Below are 18453 nucleotides of genomic sequence, written 5' to 3'. Positions count from 1 at the left end.
AATTTTGAAGCAGAGACTATATAACATATGTACAGGTATGTCACTTAAATTTAAAGATTCTCATTTTTTTTTTTTATATCTAACATGTATTTGTGGGCCTGAAAATTTTTATCGAGGACTTCATGATTTTTTTAATTTGAATGTTGGCAGGTCTGCTAATGCCTCGTCACCACTTAATTGTCCAGCACTATCCAAATAACGGGTTTTCTTTAAACTTGTGGAAACACTCGCAGATTCTGGACTTTCACTAATTTTTCTGATTGCTGTGGCAGTGTTCCTATTTCCTATCGATCGCACGGCTACTTCTGCAACGTTACGTGATTCAACGGGGTCATGAATTCGACGTTTTTTCGTTTTGAATGATGACTCATCGAAATCTTTTCGAGGTCTTCCTGCAGGAGTAGCATGTTGAAAATATGTAGAAGGTCACGGCAGGGTTGTACGCACGTGGAATTGAATGTCTTCATCTTCCAACCAGCTTTTATTCTTAGTCAAGAAACATTCCTTTGACTTTCCAGCAGCAATCCATTTGGAAGCAAATTTCGACAGATTGATGGTCAACTTAATTTTTATTTCTCTTAGAGTCCTCAGTAACATCAGTAAAATTAAATTTAGTCGAAAGAAACTCGAAAACTCGAACATTTCTATCATCTTTTCCATGTTTGAGAAATTCTTCAAAAAACTCTATTTTGAAATTGAGTGAAGGTGTTCTGAAAAAAAATTGTACTTGCGTGTGCTGGCTAAAATACATATTATTACAAAGAGAAATGGTGCAGTTATGATATATAAAAAATTTAGCCTGGATACATGTGTGTACATGTTATTTACATGCATTTAAAAGAGTAAAATAAATAAAAAAATAAGAACCTATTTTTATGTATTTTTAAAACATTCTTTCATATTTTTTGACTACCAGAAAGATTTAAATTTATTTAAAAAATAAAGTACTCACCCTCAGGAAGAAAATCCATCACTAAAAATTACCACTCACTAACAAACTGCCACATTTACATGTTGTCGAAAGTGTCGTGAAAGTGTGACTGACCTATTATTCCGATTGCATCTAGACTATTTGTTATCTTTGAATCCTTAGTACTCTTCACTGTGGAATGTTAGACACAAACAATTCTTGGAATCGGATATTTAGAGGTTTAGTGTACATTAGCTAGTCACCCATTACTGGGAATCTGGAAGTGACCTGTGTCCACCTAGATTGGTCATTTGAAACACTGTGGCGTCCTTCTAAATTCCATTTCGATTTAATGTCTGTCTGGGCCATGTTTCTTTAGTTATCGGTTAGTCATGCAGAAACCTCCAACTGGTCAGTTGTCCATTTCCAGAAAGACTAGCTTTCATTTTGATTTAGTTGCTGCGAGATCTTAGAGGCCTGTAACATTTAATTGTTCAGTGGGAATCGACATGGGTTATTTGGACTCTTGTAAGCGACCGCTCTGTCTATTGGGACCTGTAAATTATCTGTGTGGGTTGTTGACGCAATGCACGTGCTTAGCGTGGATCCTTAATGTTTGTATTATTTATATTCTATATTTGTGATTTGTATTTCGTTTAATTAATGAAACCTCATTGTTTAGTAATTATTACTGTGATTTCTGCAACTCTTAATTTTGCTTATTAATTATTTGGGATTGTAATGTCTGCAGCTTTTAATATTGTTTATTAATCACGTTCGTAATATTCAGGGCTAAGATTTGGATTGTTCATACAATTTTCTTTGTGTCTGCTGTGCAGATGTGCTCTATGTGCTGCCGCATGAGTTATGGCCTATTATCAGAAAATATAAAGCTATTTGTATGGAACCCTCTTTGTTTCCTTACAAGCAACTATGAACTAGCTTGAGTCCTTTGAGGCTCATTACTATGATTGTTTGTGAATCAGGAAGGGTGTAAGACCGTACGTTCATTCTTGTTTTTGCCATTTTTCCCTTCACGGGCTAGTTCTGCCTGTTTGTTTTCTGTTTTATGAGCATCGAGCATGGCGCTGTCATGGGTCTACACCGTAACGAAGGTCGAGCTCTTACGTTTCCTGGAGGACGCCGGTGTCGCAAGAGCTGCGGCGGAGAGCGGTGCAGTATCTCCGCTCAGAGCTCGCTACCGCGCCGGTGCCGGAGGCCTCATCTCCCCCTGACGTGAGTCCGAACCATAACGCCTTTGGTCAAAAATGTTTTTTCAAGTCTTTGCACTCCCTTCCCATGTTGTTGACTTTGGATCCTGCGTCCGTTCTTGATTTTCTAGTAACCGCCGGGAAAATGGCTGAGCTTAATTTGGTTTCAGAGAATGATTTTATTCAGTCACTATTGACCAAATGTTCTGGGTATTTTTTGCAAATTTTAGCTGATGTCATTAAATGCAACGGGATGTTCAAAGAATTTTCACGGGCAGTACTTGGGTACGCATGTCCTTCTCGTGTTCGGGAGAAATGCAAGTCGGATTGGGTTTTCCAATTTCAGGCTCCTCACGAGCCTTTAGTGGATTTCGTTCAGTCAGTTGTTTATTATGCTCGCGTCTTGGAGGTGGGATTGTCTGAGAAAGATCTTGTGGAAGTTATTCTCGGAAATGTTTCTCCCGTGACCGCACCCGTCCCTCAGACACTGGACGAGCTTAGATCTTTAGTGAGCGAGGTGGAAAATCGGCTGCTTGTCACGCGTGAATACGCGACGCAGTTTCCGGCCGTCACTCCACGCGTGCGTCTGGCAGGCTTGGCGACACAGCAGTCGAGTAGGGCCGCGGGCGTGAGCCCACAGGCCATGGCACACGTTGCAGACGGCGTGCGGCCTTGGTTACAGGCTGCGGACACGGGACGGAGGGAACCCGCTGGTGGAGCAGTCACACATCCGGGTGGACGAGGGTCGCGGTGCGCTAATTGCTGTCGCTTTGGACACCAGGCTTAGGAATGCTCTATGCAGAGGGTGCCGGCGGAAAGGCGTTTGTGCTTTTGGTGTAATTCTCCCGGTCATGAGCGAAGGGCTTGTCCAGGAAACGCAACCACTACACACATGTAAATAGTGTGTGTGGAGTGAACTCAACAAAAGGTATAAAAAAGCCATTGTCTGTGTGTAGGGTGCAGGTACAGTTGTATGGACGTCAGTTGCCGGCATTGGTTGATACTGGAGCTTCCCGCAGTGTAGTGAGCCAATCATGGATTGACGGTGTGTGTGCTGAGTTTCCACACCTCCTCCGGGCGTGTTCCCATGACCCGCGCTTGCATGTATGTGTAGCCAATGGGGAAGTAGAAGCGAAGGTTTCTGTGAAACTTCATTTGAAAATAGGTTGATTTTCTTGGAATTATGTGTTCTGGGTAGTTCCTAATCTCGCTTATGAGATTATTTTGGGATTTGATTTCTTGAGCCATGTGCAATGCATGGTGGATGCGTCGGAGCTTTGTTTGCATTTTCGCTTCGCCCCTCATGAAAAAGTTCATTTTGTAGTTAACTTTGTGCTCGTCAGTGCTGGTTCTCTGGCTACTGGCGAAATGACAAGGGATGGTAGGGATGACAAGGTTGGCAGTCTGGAACAGAGGTTGTTAGACGGTTGAGGGCTATGTACCCTGATGTTTTAACCAAGAAGCTTGGGAAATGTGATATCTTGCCGTATGGATTCCGTGTTAAGGATGACACCCCAGTGAGGGCTCCTCATCGTCGTCTTTCTCCCCCGAAACTTAAAATTATGCACGGCATTGTTGATCGCATGCTGCATGAGGGTGTGATTTCGCCCTCAACGTCTGAATTTGGCACTCCCACATTCCTGGTGGCTAAAAGGGAAGCAGGTGAATTCAGATTAGTGCATTCTTACACTCAGGTAAATAAACAGATTGCCTTTGACCCATTTCCTATGCCTACCATTGAAAGTGCTCTCACACATCTGGGGAAGGCTAAATTATTTTCGGTTCTAGACTGAATTCAAGTTTCCACCAGTGCCTAATCCATCCGGACTGCCGTAAATATTTAGCGTTTTCCACACCTTGGGGCCATTTAGAATACAATAGGGTGCCTCTTGGGGCCTCTTTTGGCTCTCAGGCATTGTCACGTGTTCTGGACCAGGTGTTAGGAGACCTGAAGTTTCAGGGTGTTTTTAATTACATTGATGACATCATTGTGTACAGTAACTCCTGGGAAGAACACATGGAACACTTGAAACAGGTCTTGGATAGACTTAGAGCTGCAGGGATCACTCTGAACCCGGATAAGTTAACCCTGGGTAAATCTTGGGTGAGATTTCTGGGATATGTGGTATCCCAAGGCGAGCTCAGAATTGATCCCGAAGAAATTCGGCCTGTTTTGAACTTTCCCAAACCCAAAAATGTTAAGGGTGTGCAAAGGTTCATGGGAATGCTCGGATATTATGCCCGGTTTATTGAGAGCTTTGCGGGGCTGGCAGCTCCCGTGAATAAACTTAAAAAAAAGGGGCAGGCCTTCGAGTGGGGTGAGGAGCAGGAGGTTGCCTTTCAGGAATTGAAGAATAGGTTGGGTACTCCTCCCATTTTGATACTTCCTGACTTTGAGAAGCGTTTTGTCCTGCATGTGAATGCCTCCTCTACTGCGCTGAGCGCAGTTCTTGGGCACTTAGAGAAGGGGAGGCTGAGATCCATGGCTTATGTGAGCCGTGCCTTATCTGACTTGGAGAGGAGATTAGGGGCATATGAGAAGGAGGCTCTTGCCTGCCTCTTCGACATGGAGAAATTTCACTCTTATCTCGATTGTGCAGAATTTGATCTGTATACGGATAATCAAGCGCTAACATGGGTTCTTAATCATCCACACCAGTTGGGCAAGCTGGGTAGGTGGGTATTGCGGTTGTCTAGGTTCAGATTCAAGGTCCAGCACATACGGGGTTCAGAGAATGTCATCGCCGATGCGCTCTCGCACATGTTTAATGCTGATGAGTTCTGTACTGATGAGGAATCGGGGACTGCGAACGAGGTGTCTGCTTTGCGTGTAATTCCAGAGTCCTTCGTGAAATTGAAGGAGGCTCAGGTGTCGGACCCTCTATGCATAGAAATTAGAGAGAAACTCAAACAAGGGGAGGAAGTGCCTTATGCTATCTTCAAGGAGCTCGTGTGTTACACGGGGAAAAGTGGGAAGGCTCAAAAGGTGTTAGTGCCTTCCTCTCTGCAAGCCATGGTGCTAAAGTATTTCCATTCTTCCCCCATGTGGTGTACGGGTTAGAATATCACCACAGCCGACCTGTGCTTGTCGTACGAGGTGACTAATCGGGATGTGTTCGGGACCTGCAATGTATTCGGACCTTCGCCTCATGTTTCCTTTTTCTTCTTCTCTATCTCGTCATCTTTCTCTTTTCACCTCACCAGGTCCCGTCATACCATTTCTTTCCTCGGCATCGTCTGAGGCCAGGGCGAGGTATTCCTTCCTAATGAGGGCCTCTCCTCGCAATTGAGTGCTGACTCCAACTTGTGTGACCACACAACCTTTGCCAGTGACGGTTTAGCGAACCCTTCTCACTGTCCCAGCAGGCAAGTTTAGGTGCGGAGCCCGTATTCATGCACATGTACACCCACGTGGCACCACTGGTGCCGCCCTGGCGGGGGTGTCTGTGAGGCCGACCTGCCCCCACAGCCATACCCGCTGGGGCGACGTGTTACCGCTCTGCAGGGGAGGCCGGTGTAATCAACCACAAGTCCCCTGAAATGGCGCCTAGGGTGACCTCTATAGTGGGAAGCCTGGGAGGTTTTCCCAGGTAGGGGAATAAAACCGGCCTTGCCCAGGATGTACGACTTGTCCCTGGTTTGGCCCGGTGCACATGCTAATGTGCTACTGGGCCAGTGATTCACAGTGAACGGCGGTGAAGAGTAGCTGCTCCTATGTACAGCTTAGGCCTGTGGGAGGTTGGTCCCCCTACCAACGGCATTCCAACTGCTGGCTTCTTTTCTCTACCCCCCGAACAGCACGCTGACGCCGACAGTCCTATTAGGGGGGACATTCATCATGGCTTCTAAAAGCACTCAGGGTGGCACCCTAAACAGCCAAACAAAAAGGCAGCGGAAAGATGACTTGAGCCACTCATCGGACAACGATACGGGCAGGTCCACCACCACTGTCCCCTTACCCACGCCTCGTTTTCATGTTGTCAGAGGTCTTGAGAGGCACACCTTCCAAAAGGTGTCTCCCTTTGAGCTCAAGAGAGGAATTGACAGTGCAATTGGTGGTCCTGTCAGGGATTGCAAGAAGATCATGAGTGTCAGGACCTGTTGGAGACGTCGAATGCCGCCCAGTCACGTGGACTAATGGCTATGAAACTGTTCTGCGGGGCGACCACACACTTCCCTGTTGAGGTTAAGCCCCACACGTCCCTGAATACGTGCAAGGGCATCATTTAGTGTCCTGACCTGGTTGAGGTCCCAGAGGGTGAGCTTCTTCAAGAACTGCAATCTCAGTACGTTGTCCATGTGCGCCGAGTGCATAAGAATGTCAATGTCATTCAGACTCCGACAGCAATGCTGATTTTAACATTTGGTATCCTAGATCTCCCGGCATCCTTAAAGGTTGGCTATTTAAATATCCGGGTTAAACTGTTTATTCCTTCTCCACTTCGCTGTTACAACTGCCAGCAATACGGTCACTCTTCTGCTCACTGCAAGAAACCCGCAGTATGCCCCGAAATGCTCCGATCCTCAGTATCCTTCTGACTCGCCTCAATGCATGAAACCACTGCGGTGTGCCAACTGCCATCACGGACACCCAGTATGGTCAAAGGAGTGCCCTGTTTTTCACGAAGAACAGGGCATCTAGAAGTTACGTGTTGAAGAGAAGATCTCTTTTGGTGAAGCTAGGAAACGGTATCAGACACTTCAAGGTGTACCACAGCCATCCGTGCCTTACAGCAAGGTAGTGGCCTCCCACCCTCCAAAGAAAGATGCAGGTACGCAGACTGTTGACGTGGCAAACCCAGACCGATGTGCCTACAACTCCACCTCCCCTTCAGCGCCCTTTGAAAGCTAGAACAGCAACAGTCAGCACACAGTGTGGTCCCACTACCAATCTAAGTCTTCTACTGACAAAGTGGTATTAAAACCTGTAGGGAAGGCTCACACTTCGCCCTCCTCAACCCTTCCCCGCACTAGTGCAGGCGAATGGGAGGCAGCTCGACGCTCGCCAACCCACCAACCTACCACCTTGGATACTGACGTTGAAGTATCCATGGTCACGGGTACTACTCAGGAGGACACCGACAACGATCCGAGTTTCTACAAACCTGTGCTGCACAGACAGAGGGGAAAAGTAAAAGGCAAATAGTTTCCCACCCACCCCCCCCCACTTTTACACAATGTCTCTTCTCCAGTGGAATTGCAGGGGGTACTTCTGCAACTTAACAGAACTGCAACTGCTTTTATCATCTCGCACACCCTTGCTTACTTGCTTGCAAGAGACCCACTGATTCCCCCTCTATAAGAGGGCACACGTTCTATCGCACTGACAATGTGCAGGCGGACCACGCATGTGGTGGTGTGTGTATTATTGCCTGGGACACTATCTTCCATGAGGCCATTACCCTCAATTCTCCTCTTCAAGTAGTGGCAGTTCGCTGCTACCTTGGCATTTTCGTAACGGTATGCAGCCTATATGTACCCCCCGCTCCAAGACTCCATCGTGCGGATATTAAAGGTATTCTCTCTCAACTGCCACCACCGTTTGTCGTCGTTGGTGATTTTATTGCCCACAATGAACTGTGGGGCTCATCGCGTCAGGATAGCAGAGGCCAAATGATTGAGAGGGTCTTCACTAGTACCAACCTGGTCCTGTTAAACACTGGTTCTGCTACACACTTCACCTCCCACACTTGCTCTCTCCTTTTGTAGCCCCGCCTTAATGACCCATTTTGAGTGACCACTATCCGATCCTTTTGGATAGTTTGGCGAGACTTTCCCCGCAACTTCCGTCTCAATGGGTGATTAAGAGCGCAGACTGGGAGAAATTCCAGGACAACCTCCAAGTACCCACCACATTCCATCCAGATGTGGACATGGCTGTGGAGCAATTCACTGCCATGATGGTATCGGCAGAAGAGGCATCCATCCCTACCTCTCCGCCCACCGGTCAGCGGCGCACACCCTGGTGGAACGACCGGTGTTGTAATGCTATCCGTGCACGGCGACGAGCACTCCGACGGTTTATGGCTCGACCGACACAACAGCATCTGGATGAATTCCATATCTGCAGAGCCCGAGCGCGACGAACCATCCGCGACAGCCGACGCACCTCCTGGAGGGAATATGTTTCTCAGCTTACTGTGTCTTCCACAGGTCAACAAGTATGGACCACTATTCGGAAGCTATATGGGCGCGATTGTAGCACCCACGTTCCTTATCTCCGAATACATGGTACCCTAGTGCATGATGAACAGGCCGTTGCTAATCAGCTCGGCCATGTTTTTGCCGAAGTATCGAGCTGCGCACGGTACACCCCTGCTTTTCAAACAATTCAGGCTATTCGCGAGGGTGCTGTAGTTGACTTTAGTCATTCCGGAGGAGAAGATTACAACCAACCTTTCATACTTAACGAACTGGAGAAAGCACTATCACATACAAAGCAGTCATCGGCCGGCCCAGACGGCATACACTACGCGATGCTACAAAATCTTCCTGCGGCAGGGACTGCTGCTGTCTTACGGTTATTTAATTCCATCTGGGAATCTGGGACTTTCCCCTCCAACTGGGGAAAATCAATCCTGGTGCCCATTTTAAAACCGGAAAAAGACAAAGGTGAGGCATCTAGCTGCCGCCCTATTTCCCTTACCAGTTGACCCTGCAAGACCATGGAGAGGATGGTTAACTCCCGCCTGGTATATTACCTTGAGACATGGCGGCTCCTCTCACCGCTTCAGTGTGGCTTCAGGCGTAACCGTTCGTCCGTTGACCATCTCGTCGGCTTGGAATCTGTGTTGCAGGACTCCTTCCTCCACGGACAGCACGTCACCGCTGTGTTTTTTGACCTGGAAAAAGCCTATGACACGACATGGCGGTATGGTATCCTTCAGCAGTTGCATGGGTGGGGCTTTCGGGGCTATCTCCCCTTTTTATCTCTAATTTTATGGGCAATCGATTTTTTCAGGTTCGTAACAGTACCTCTCTCTTTCGGGCATACGTACAGGAGACCGGTGTTCCGCAGGGAAGCGTTCTTAGCGTTACCCTCTTTGCAGTGGCCATCAACAGTATTGTCTCAGCCGTTCAACCCCCGGTGCAATGTGCGCTGTATGTTGACGATCTGGCCATCTTCTGTCACTACGCTACGTTTGTCATGGCTGAGCGACAGGTTCAGCTTGCAGTTCGGCGGCTGGAGGCATGGGCAGATTCCAACGGTTATAGGTTTTCTCCATCAAAGACCCAAGTACTACATTTCTCTCGTAAGCGCTGTATATGCCCTGCACCAGAGATTCGATTGTATGGCTCAGCTCCCGGTCCCTGCTACAGTGAAATTTCTGGGTCTAATTTTTGACCAGCGATTGACCTGGTTGCCTTTGACTTTTGCTTTTATCTGTTTTTCTATGTATTGTAACTTCCTCCACTGTGTGGGATTTTTTTAATCCTTGTCTCCCGTCCTTTTCTCGTCTGTCTGTAACATGGTTGTTCTGTCATTCCATCCCATTCTCTTTTTCCACCCTTTTATGTCTTTACGTTTTTAACACAACCTGTGGGTGCTAATGGACTTTGCTGCCGATGCGCCCCCACATCACCACTCACTCACTATTTCCATTCTTCAGTATTCGGTGGACATCTGGGTGTGGCGAACACACTCAAAAAGATAGCGCTGCAGTTTGCTTGGCCCACTTTAGCTTCTGATGTCAAGGACTTTGTTAAGAAGTGCCTGGATTGTCAACTTTGAAACCACCTCGACAGGCGAATGTTGGGCTTTACACGGCCGACCTTCCTGAGGCTCCTTGGCATAGTGTCCACTTGGATGTTTTTGGGCCCCTCGTTAGAACTAGAAAGGGTAACATTTGTTTGTTGATTGCTGTGGACATTTTTACGAAGTTTGTTTTCTTGTTGTGTATACGCAATGGAAAATTTTTGGGGCTTCCATATTTTTGGTCTCTGACAATGCTCGGCACTTTCAGTCTGCTGTTTACTGCAACATGTGCTTTGAATTGGCGATGCGCCCCATTTTCAGCACTCCCTACTTCCCGAAAGGGAATATGGTAGAGCGTTTTAATTGCAACCTCAAGGCCTGCCTGACTATTTTCTACAATAGAGATCACACTAGATTGGATGAGGACTTAGACCTCTTGAATGTGGGCTTTAATTCCACGGAACATGGGTCTACGGGTTTTCCTCCTTGTGTCCCTTTCCTGGATAGGCATCTCACCCACCCCCTTCTGAATGAGTGGGAAATTCCTTCTCCTCTCCTTCCAGTGGATGAGGCTTCCCGTGAGGCATTGTACAGGGAGGTGGGCAGTAACTTAAAGAAGGCACAAGATGTGGTTGCAAAATGCCATGATGCTATGCGTATTGAGCACGATTTTCAGCCAGGGGATTGGGTTTTATATAAAAACTTTGTTCTGCCAGTTGCAGCTGATAATTTTAGGTGGTAAGTTCATTCCGAAATTTGTTGGGCCCTTTTTAATAAAGAAGGCTTTGGGTCCCAACACTTTTCTGCTGGGGCATGCTGAAAGCGGCAAGATATACAGGAAGGCCCACTGTATGCAATTAAAGAAATTTGCTTGTTAACCTCACAGAATGGAGCTAGGGTTTGTTTTGTATGACTACTGTAGGTAGGACTAATATGTAATCTGTAATAAAGGAGTAATGTTTATAACAGGTGTAAATTTAGTGTAGAACGTGTTCAGCCAGGGGATTGGGTTTTATATAAAAACTTTGTTCTGCCAGTTGCAGCTGATAATTTTAGGTGGTAAGTTCATTCCGAAATTTGTTGGGCCCTTTTTAATAAAGAAGGCTTTGGGTCCCAACACTTTTCTGCTGGGGCATGCTGAAAGCGGCAAGATATACAGGAAGGCCCACTGTATGCAATTAAAGAAATTTGCTTGTTAACCTCACAGAATGGAGCTAGGGTTTGTTTTGTATGACTACTGTAGGTAGGACTAATATGTAATCTGTAATAAAGGAGTAATGTTTATAACAGGTGTAAATTTAGTGTAGAACGTGTTTATATTGTCACGTGGTTAAAAAAAATTTTATCATCATTTTATTTGTCAGAAACAAAATTTAAATCTTTTCTCTAGTTCGGGTTTCCCTCAAGCTCAGATGTTGTAACACCTGTGTTGTAATTTGGGTCTCTGCAGGGCTGGGAGAGTGCGAGTCTTGCACTTATTTGTATGGGGACGCAGGCGTGACCGCGTTTCAGCCAGGCCAGCTGACGCTTTGTTTGCTGTGGTTCTGGAGAAATACGGCGCAGGCTTGTTTACCGTTCTTTTGAGGCCAGCTGGGAGCGCGCAGTCGCCATGCGCAGGCGAGTGTAGCAATTTAGCGGCCGGTTTTCTGACTACGTGGACATCCCAGCGTGGGCGTGTGCCTGGCCGGCTTGTTGTAATAACTTTACGTGTTTGGAAAACACAGGAAAACTTCCCGTCAGAATGTTTTTCCCGTAGGGGTTTTGGGGCCAAGTAATTTGTTTAAAAGAGACATAAGTTGTTTCTTCGGGGCTGTAATCCTGTGGAAGGCTGCTAGCTGCCCGGCCGTGCGTCGTTGGAGTAATAGTGAGAGAAATGGCTTCTGAGGGATGCCTTGGTTTTAGTCTTCCGTAACTTATGTTTCTTCTTAATTAACTTTAAAATTCCTTTTTCGTGGTAGTTGCTCTCTTAAATAATTTTTTAACAATGGGTTACTAACTTTTAATGATGTCAGAACTAAAATTTCCTTTTATTTTCCATTACCACGCTGTAATTTGTTTATCGCGATCCTTTTCTTACATGTTTATGATGACTGTATAGAACTAAACTAAATAATTTTTAAAGTCTTTTTCTTGTTAGTGAATGTTCTGGATAAGTTTAATTATGAAGTTGCGGAATAACTAATGACGTTTGGCATCACTAGGTGGCCTGGGAAAAATGATGATAAGAATAAATTAAAAATGGTAGCGTGTAGAATAATGGAATTATAATAACTATGTGTATTTATTTATTGGTATTGATTTATTGTAGAGGACGTGGAAGGTTTCACCTCATTTGTCATCACTATTTATTTTCTTAATAAATGTTTTGTGTTCTATTGTTTTTAGGGTTATCTTATTTTTCTCAGTATCCTGATTTTTAAATTCTTGTACAAGGATAAACCTATTAAAATGATTCTAGTGCCGAGGAGCTCTATGGCTATTTAAAGTTTTTATTTTGTTATTTATCTGAGTTACACATTTAGGAAGAGAAACCCTCCCCCCCCCCCCCCCCCCCATTTTTGGAAGTGAGACGTGACAATATTGTAAGTTTGTTTTGAAATGTGCATAAAATAGTGACCTGGGTGAACTCCATAACTCCATGCATTTTTCGTCTAAATGATTAGGACAAGAGGTTAGGGATTGTACTGATGCTCTTTTTAAGATTTGAAATGTAGATTAGGGTATGTTAGCTTTGTGTTATTGTTTATGATTGAGTTTGGTAATGCTGTATTCTCTTGTTTATAGGCTGTTCTTTGCTAAGGAATTGTATGTGTTATTTTTCTTAAGATATTTTGTAATTTATCAATGGCTCTCTAATAATACTTCAAGTTTGATGATAATTATAAATAATGTAATGGAAACAGAGAGTAAAGCCTTTTTTCGATCTGTTAATTGAATTGTGAGGCCTGGTAGATGGCATTTGGTGCAGGTTGCTCAGTATTCTTTTATTGTGTTTTTTTTTTAATCCTCTTTTGTAAGATCCTCAGGTGTGTTCTTCCTGTTTAGCAGAGTCTGTTTTAAGATGTTTATCTGTTTTATATCACGCATCTCGGTTGGGCGTTGAGCCGAGGCAAAAGAGGACGACGTAGAGTGGACTGCTACGACGCGGATGTGTGGAGCTGCACATTGGCAATCTCCGCTGCCGGCTAGCCTTCTACACCGATGGAGTGGACGGTGGATCCAGCGCCTGAATTCCCTCATCCCTCACGATGCCGCTGCGAAGCGGGTGGACTGTACGCGCTTGACCCATGGCCGCTTTGACTTTTCCCGGTTTTCCCTGATCGTATCAACCCAGGTCTTGTTATCAACACGTTGCCTCTGTTGTAGTCGTTCTTTGGCTACACTGCTACGTGTGTACCTGCCTACAATACTTCTAGCTTTACTTAACAGTCTGTCAACTCCTGGTATTTCCTGCTTTGCATCCTTGATGCACAGCTTTAATGTGTGGGCAAGACATTGTGGATGGGTCCGAGATGATTTTGAAGACACTGGAGACACAAAAATACAGGTAGACTACCATCATTTGGGATTCCCCATTCAGTCATCAATGAAGTCAACATATCTTGGATACTGCTTGCTGTGTGCAAACTCGGGAAATGATGAACATTCAGTGTGAAGCTCTTGTAAACCCATTCACAGGTAGCATAGTGGATAGTTAAGGAAATTTAATTTTAATTGACTCTTGAGGTACAAGTGTCAGATGTGAATGAAACTGAAAGCACTCCAGTCTTGATATATTTAGCTAATTCTGTTTTTATGTTACTCACACACTGATCGTACAAACCAGGGCCGGAATTCTCTAACTTTTTGCTGTCTTTATTTAAAGATGGTTAACGTGTAACCCTCTTTACGAGACGAAATGGTATTCTTTACCGCAAAGCGTCACTCTGGCTGTCTTTGAGTGGACTCCTGACTATCTTTATATTAAGACAGGCTTCTGTTGAATCTTTATGAGCAGCAACGTAAATACAATGGCCGCCGTATTTATATTATGTTGTTGAAACACCACCAATAATACATGAAATTGCTGTTAATTAATTGTGTACATTTAATTTTTTTCCAGTGAAGTGTGTATACATAATAAAATGGCAGCGATATTGAGACGGTTGGACTTAATTGACGACATTGAGAGACAAGAGGGGCGTCAAAAGATTAAGCTGCTGCGACGGGGGATTCGGGACATCCTAAATCCATTCACAGAAATGGAAGAAGAACAATTCAGGGTCACTTACAGGTTACCTCCTGTCTTAGCACTAGAACTAACACAGATTTTGAAGCTGCATTTAAGAAGTCCGATGCGAATAATGTGCATTTCGGAGGAAATAAAAGTAAGTAATTTAAGGTTAGTTTTATGGCAGTATTCAATTATTCGCAGTCGAGAGAAAATATTCTATTTGAACCTTATCCTTCATTGTGTTGTTATTATTTTTGTTGTGTAGCGTCAGATGTGTATGTGACTTTTGTGGACTCCAGCTGATATTAGAACATTATGAAAAAGATTGAATGTGCACTTGTGTATTCGAACAACATTAATGCTGTCAACACATAAAATCCAAATGTGAAGGTGGAGAGAAGAGCAGCAATATGGGTGATTAATGAACTGCAGATGTTATTCTTTTGCTTGTGATGCCGTTAGAAATCCTATTAAAAGTACAGTAACCAATATAATTATTTACAGGTACTTATTGCTCTTCAATTTTATGCAAGTGGCTCGTACCAGAAGTGTGTTGGTGATAGCGTGCTGACGTGTGTAAGCCAACCCTCAGTTAGTCGAGCCATCCGAAATGTCACAAGGGCAATCAATACTGCCATGTTGAACAACTGGGTTTACTTCCCAGATAATGAAAACGAGTTGCAACTGAACAAACAAAGGTTAGTATTGTTTCATAACAAATCTTTTATGTTTTGGTTTTTCCTAACTTTAATAGCAGTAGTTTTGTTGAAACTGTAACATTTATTGGAACATGTAGCTTAATTTAAAAATTTCATACTTTAATCTTTTACTAACCTGTCTTTACTCTGTGTGTGTGTCTGTATGTGTGTGTGTACAAATAGCACATGGACTTGGCACTAAAATAATTAAATACAACATGAAAAGCTGGTTTATGAGTTAGGTAAAAATCCCCCCCCCCCCACTTCCCCCTTCCAAAAGAATTGCTAGTGCATTGTACAAAAGGTTATTATAGTGGTAGTCTGCTGGATTCACATAATACTTAAGTTTGTTGAGAGGAAAATAGTGACATTTGTTTTCCAAAACAGAATCTTTAGTAATAGATAACATTACAGTTTCTAATTCCAGCGATCATTTTAATATAACTGAAATAGTAGTTTTTACTTATGTATCTCTGGATAAGAAAGGCCTATGTCCTTAGTTACACAGGGCCGAGCTTAAAATATTAGTGACTTGAGCTTGCGCCAAAGAGTATTTGTGTTAATAGTGTTATTATTGTGTAAATCTTTCATTTATGTATTTTGTGGTGTTTTTGAATTGTCTTTTTTAATGTAGTCAAATTTTATATGATAAGCCACTGCACACTCATTGTAATTGCTTAGGTTCATGGAAACAACAGGCTTTCCAGGTGTAATGGGAGCAGTGGACTGCACACATGTTCTCATTATTTCTCCAACTGGCGATGAGGAAGCAGTATACGTGGACAGGAAACACAACCACTCCCTTAATGTTCAGCTTGTGAGTAGAATATTTTCAGTTACGTTTACTTCACGTGCTGTATTTTGTTACAGCTCAGTAAAAGGTCAATAGGTATATACTATTTAGAATTGTAGTTAAAAACATTTGTTTAATTTATATACATTACACTTCTTTTTTACATTTCCTAAATTTTACATGTATTTGTTGTGGTTCAGTTTGCTGTATTTGCATTAATAGTTCATTTTTTTCCTTTAATAAACTGTTTCAATCTTTTATAAAATCAGTTTTTAAATAACACTTCTCACATGTTGCTTGGTAGTAATATTCAGTGTTATAGACATTCATGCCTCAAATTATGATACTAAACTTCATCATTGCAAGGTACTTGTACTTACACACTTTCTATGTTAAATGTAATAAATTAATATGACCAACAGATCTGCAATTACGACATGCTTGTCATGGATGTCAACGCCAGATATCCTGGCAGTACACACGATGCAGCTATCTGGAGGCTGTGCAATGTGAAGAGGACTTTGATGAGGCGCTACAGAAATGGAGACACCAATTCATGGATACTGGGTATGCCAACTTGAGGTGCAAATACGGGAATACAGAATGGTGAAAAAGTTAACAGTTTTGTTTTATATTTTGTAGGAACATACATGTCCTAAGTATGCCAGCAGTTTCAAACATTTTGGGGTGACTGAAAGAAAGTTGTAACCAATTTCTAATAACAAATGCAGAATTATATTTTTAGATAGGGAATTTGCCAGCAGCTGGGGATTCAATTAACTAAACGTAACCAATGACAATCAGATGGTTGTAGGTACCCACAGAATAGTGCTTGTAGACAGAAACACACACAAGGATGGCACATTTTCACGCGGATGCACAACTCACAACGTTTCAATGGTTTAACCCATCTTCTAGTCAAAGTTTGTGTTTTGAAATGTGGCATGGGCAGCATCAGCATCTCATAACAAGAATTTTAACTCCTGCTACACCACAAGAGTAGTTAGGTCTTTACCTCCTTCCTACAATAGTGCAAAGCTAAGGCGCTGGGAAGTGGCCCATCAATACATTACCAAGTCCAGACAGTTACCAGCCTTAGTATTCAATCGTCGTGAATCGCGCACCGGCGTGAAATGTGCCATCCTCGTGTGTGTTTCTGTCTACAAGTGCTATTCTCTAGAGTACATGAAACCACCTGTCTTCTGTCTTATGCAGTCAGTAGCCTAGCGGCCTTTAAGATATCTGTTTGTTCGATATCAATCAGGCATGCTATTATGACCATGCAAGCTTGGCAACATCATTTACATACTCAGTTGGCTCAAACTTGTAGGGGGTAACATTACTACATTTTATCTATGTTAGCAATAAAAATATCACACACGCTGAAATGTAACCTAATAGTCTGGTATATAATTATATGTTTAACATATATAGTTGTAGTCAATCGTTCTAAATGCTAATTTATTTAGAAACATAATCAGCAAGAAAAGAGGGCTAGTTAAAAGCTTTAAAAAAAATTATATTTTTGTTAGCCAATTAATAATTTGTCTAGATCTACCTGTTCTTGATTTTTTTAACATAAGTATGAGATATAAAAGCAAGTTTCATAAGTAGTATTTCTCCTTTGTATTGAATCAATATCTACGTTGTGTATATTTACATAAATAACAGTTAAAGTAACTTGGAAATTTTTGTGTTGATATTACTGTGATATTAATTTAATTGTAAGTAATGTCTCCTTCAGAATTCCCTTCATGATTATTTATTTTTAGGTTTAAATTTGAAATTAAGGTTTTATATTGAGTGCTATGAAAGCTTACTGTTATATTTGTGACATACCCAAAATTAACAGTGATTTAAACATTTCTGTGGATGGCAAAATTGATTAACAAAAGGGTGAATAATTTTTTTAAATTTTTTGATAGGTGATTCTGGATATCCACTTGAACCGTGGTTACTGACACCAATTCTTCATGCTCCAGATGGAACGCCAGAAGCAATATACACGACGGGTCATTGTAGTGCTCGATGTGCAATAGAGAGATGTAACGGGTTGCTCAAAAGTAGATTTCGATGTTTATCGAAAGCTAGGCAATTGAATTATGCACCACACACTGCAGCGCTAATAGTCAATGCATGTGTGGTACTGCACAACTTTTGTGTTAGAAACAAATTGCCTCTGTATCTCACTGTTGGTGAACAACCAGTGCCAGACATCGAAGGGATTTACCAGGATCAATATGAGGCAGATCATGAGATTGATATTCAAAATGATGGATGACAGACAGTTGATCTCCTTATCAGGAGATATTTTCAGTAATTTATTAAGTTAGCAAAACTATATAAGTAAAGATATTTTTCAATAATGTGATTTTTAATGTACTTACTAAACAATCCTGGGGGTCAAAATTTTCCATATTACCATTTTTAATAAGAAAAAAAAACAGTTATGTAATGTTTTGTGTGCTATGTACACATTGAATACAAAATGTTGCAATCAAATTTTGAAGGAATGTTCAATACTTTGCTAATTGTTTTAGTATCGGCAGTTTTCATTGTAGATAAAATAGATACAATACTTACCAACTTTTACAATCTCTAGAATAAAAAGTATGTACAGAAGTTTGGGCTTGTGTACACTTTTAAAAACATGGTTTAATTTACTACTTTTGATAATGTCATGGAAGTTGTTACGGCAGCAGATTGTACATTTCTCATTTACCATGTGTGCACTCCGTAGGGTGTGCGATCACATTGGTCACGTGTCCCCTTAATACTGCAAACTTTGGGGCGACTGAATTGCGCCCCATTGGAAAGGGCGCCTTTCAGGTTTTTTCGAGCACACACACAATTATTTAAATCCTGATAGGCTGCCTTTCCAGAGTTGGCTGTTCGCTTTGCTTTAAGCGAAAGAAAACCCTGAATTGTGCCC

General features: G+C 42.8%; 1 protein-coding gene across 1 annotated transcript in view; it reads left to right on the top strand.

Moving 5' to 3' along the window:
* Positions 1 to 12352: 12352 nt before the first annotated feature.
* LOC134527498 (putative nuclease HARBI1) overlaps positions 12353 to 18453 on the top strand; it is an 8114-nt gene continuing 2013 nt past the window's right edge. The window contains exons 1-6 of the mRNA XM_063360223.1: positions 12353 to 13364; positions 13920 to 14184; positions 14535 to 14728; positions 15410 to 15545; positions 15944 to 16088; positions 17447 to 18453. The exon at positions 17447 to 18453 is cut by the window's right edge and continues 2013 nt beyond it. Of these exons, the coding sequence (XP_063216293.1) occupies positions 13297 to 13364; positions 13920 to 14184; positions 14535 to 14728; positions 15410 to 15545; positions 15944 to 16088; positions 17447 to 17802 (1164 nt within the window). The 5' untranslated portion in view covers positions 12353 to 13296 and the 3' untranslated portion in view covers positions 17803 to 18453. The remainder of the gene's footprint in view (positions 13365 to 13919; positions 14185 to 14534; positions 14729 to 15409; positions 15546 to 15943; positions 16089 to 17446) is intronic.

Source organism: Bacillus rossius, chromosome 1 (genome assembly GCF_032445375.1).
Source record: "Bacillus rossius redtenbacheri isolate Brsri chromosome 1, Brsri_v3, whole genome shotgun sequence".
In the NCBI taxonomy this organism is placed as follows: domain Eukaryota; kingdom Metazoa; phylum Arthropoda; class Insecta; order Phasmatodea; family Bacillidae; genus Bacillus; species Bacillus rossius.
This window is presented reverse-complemented; position numbering and strand designations above follow the sequence as displayed.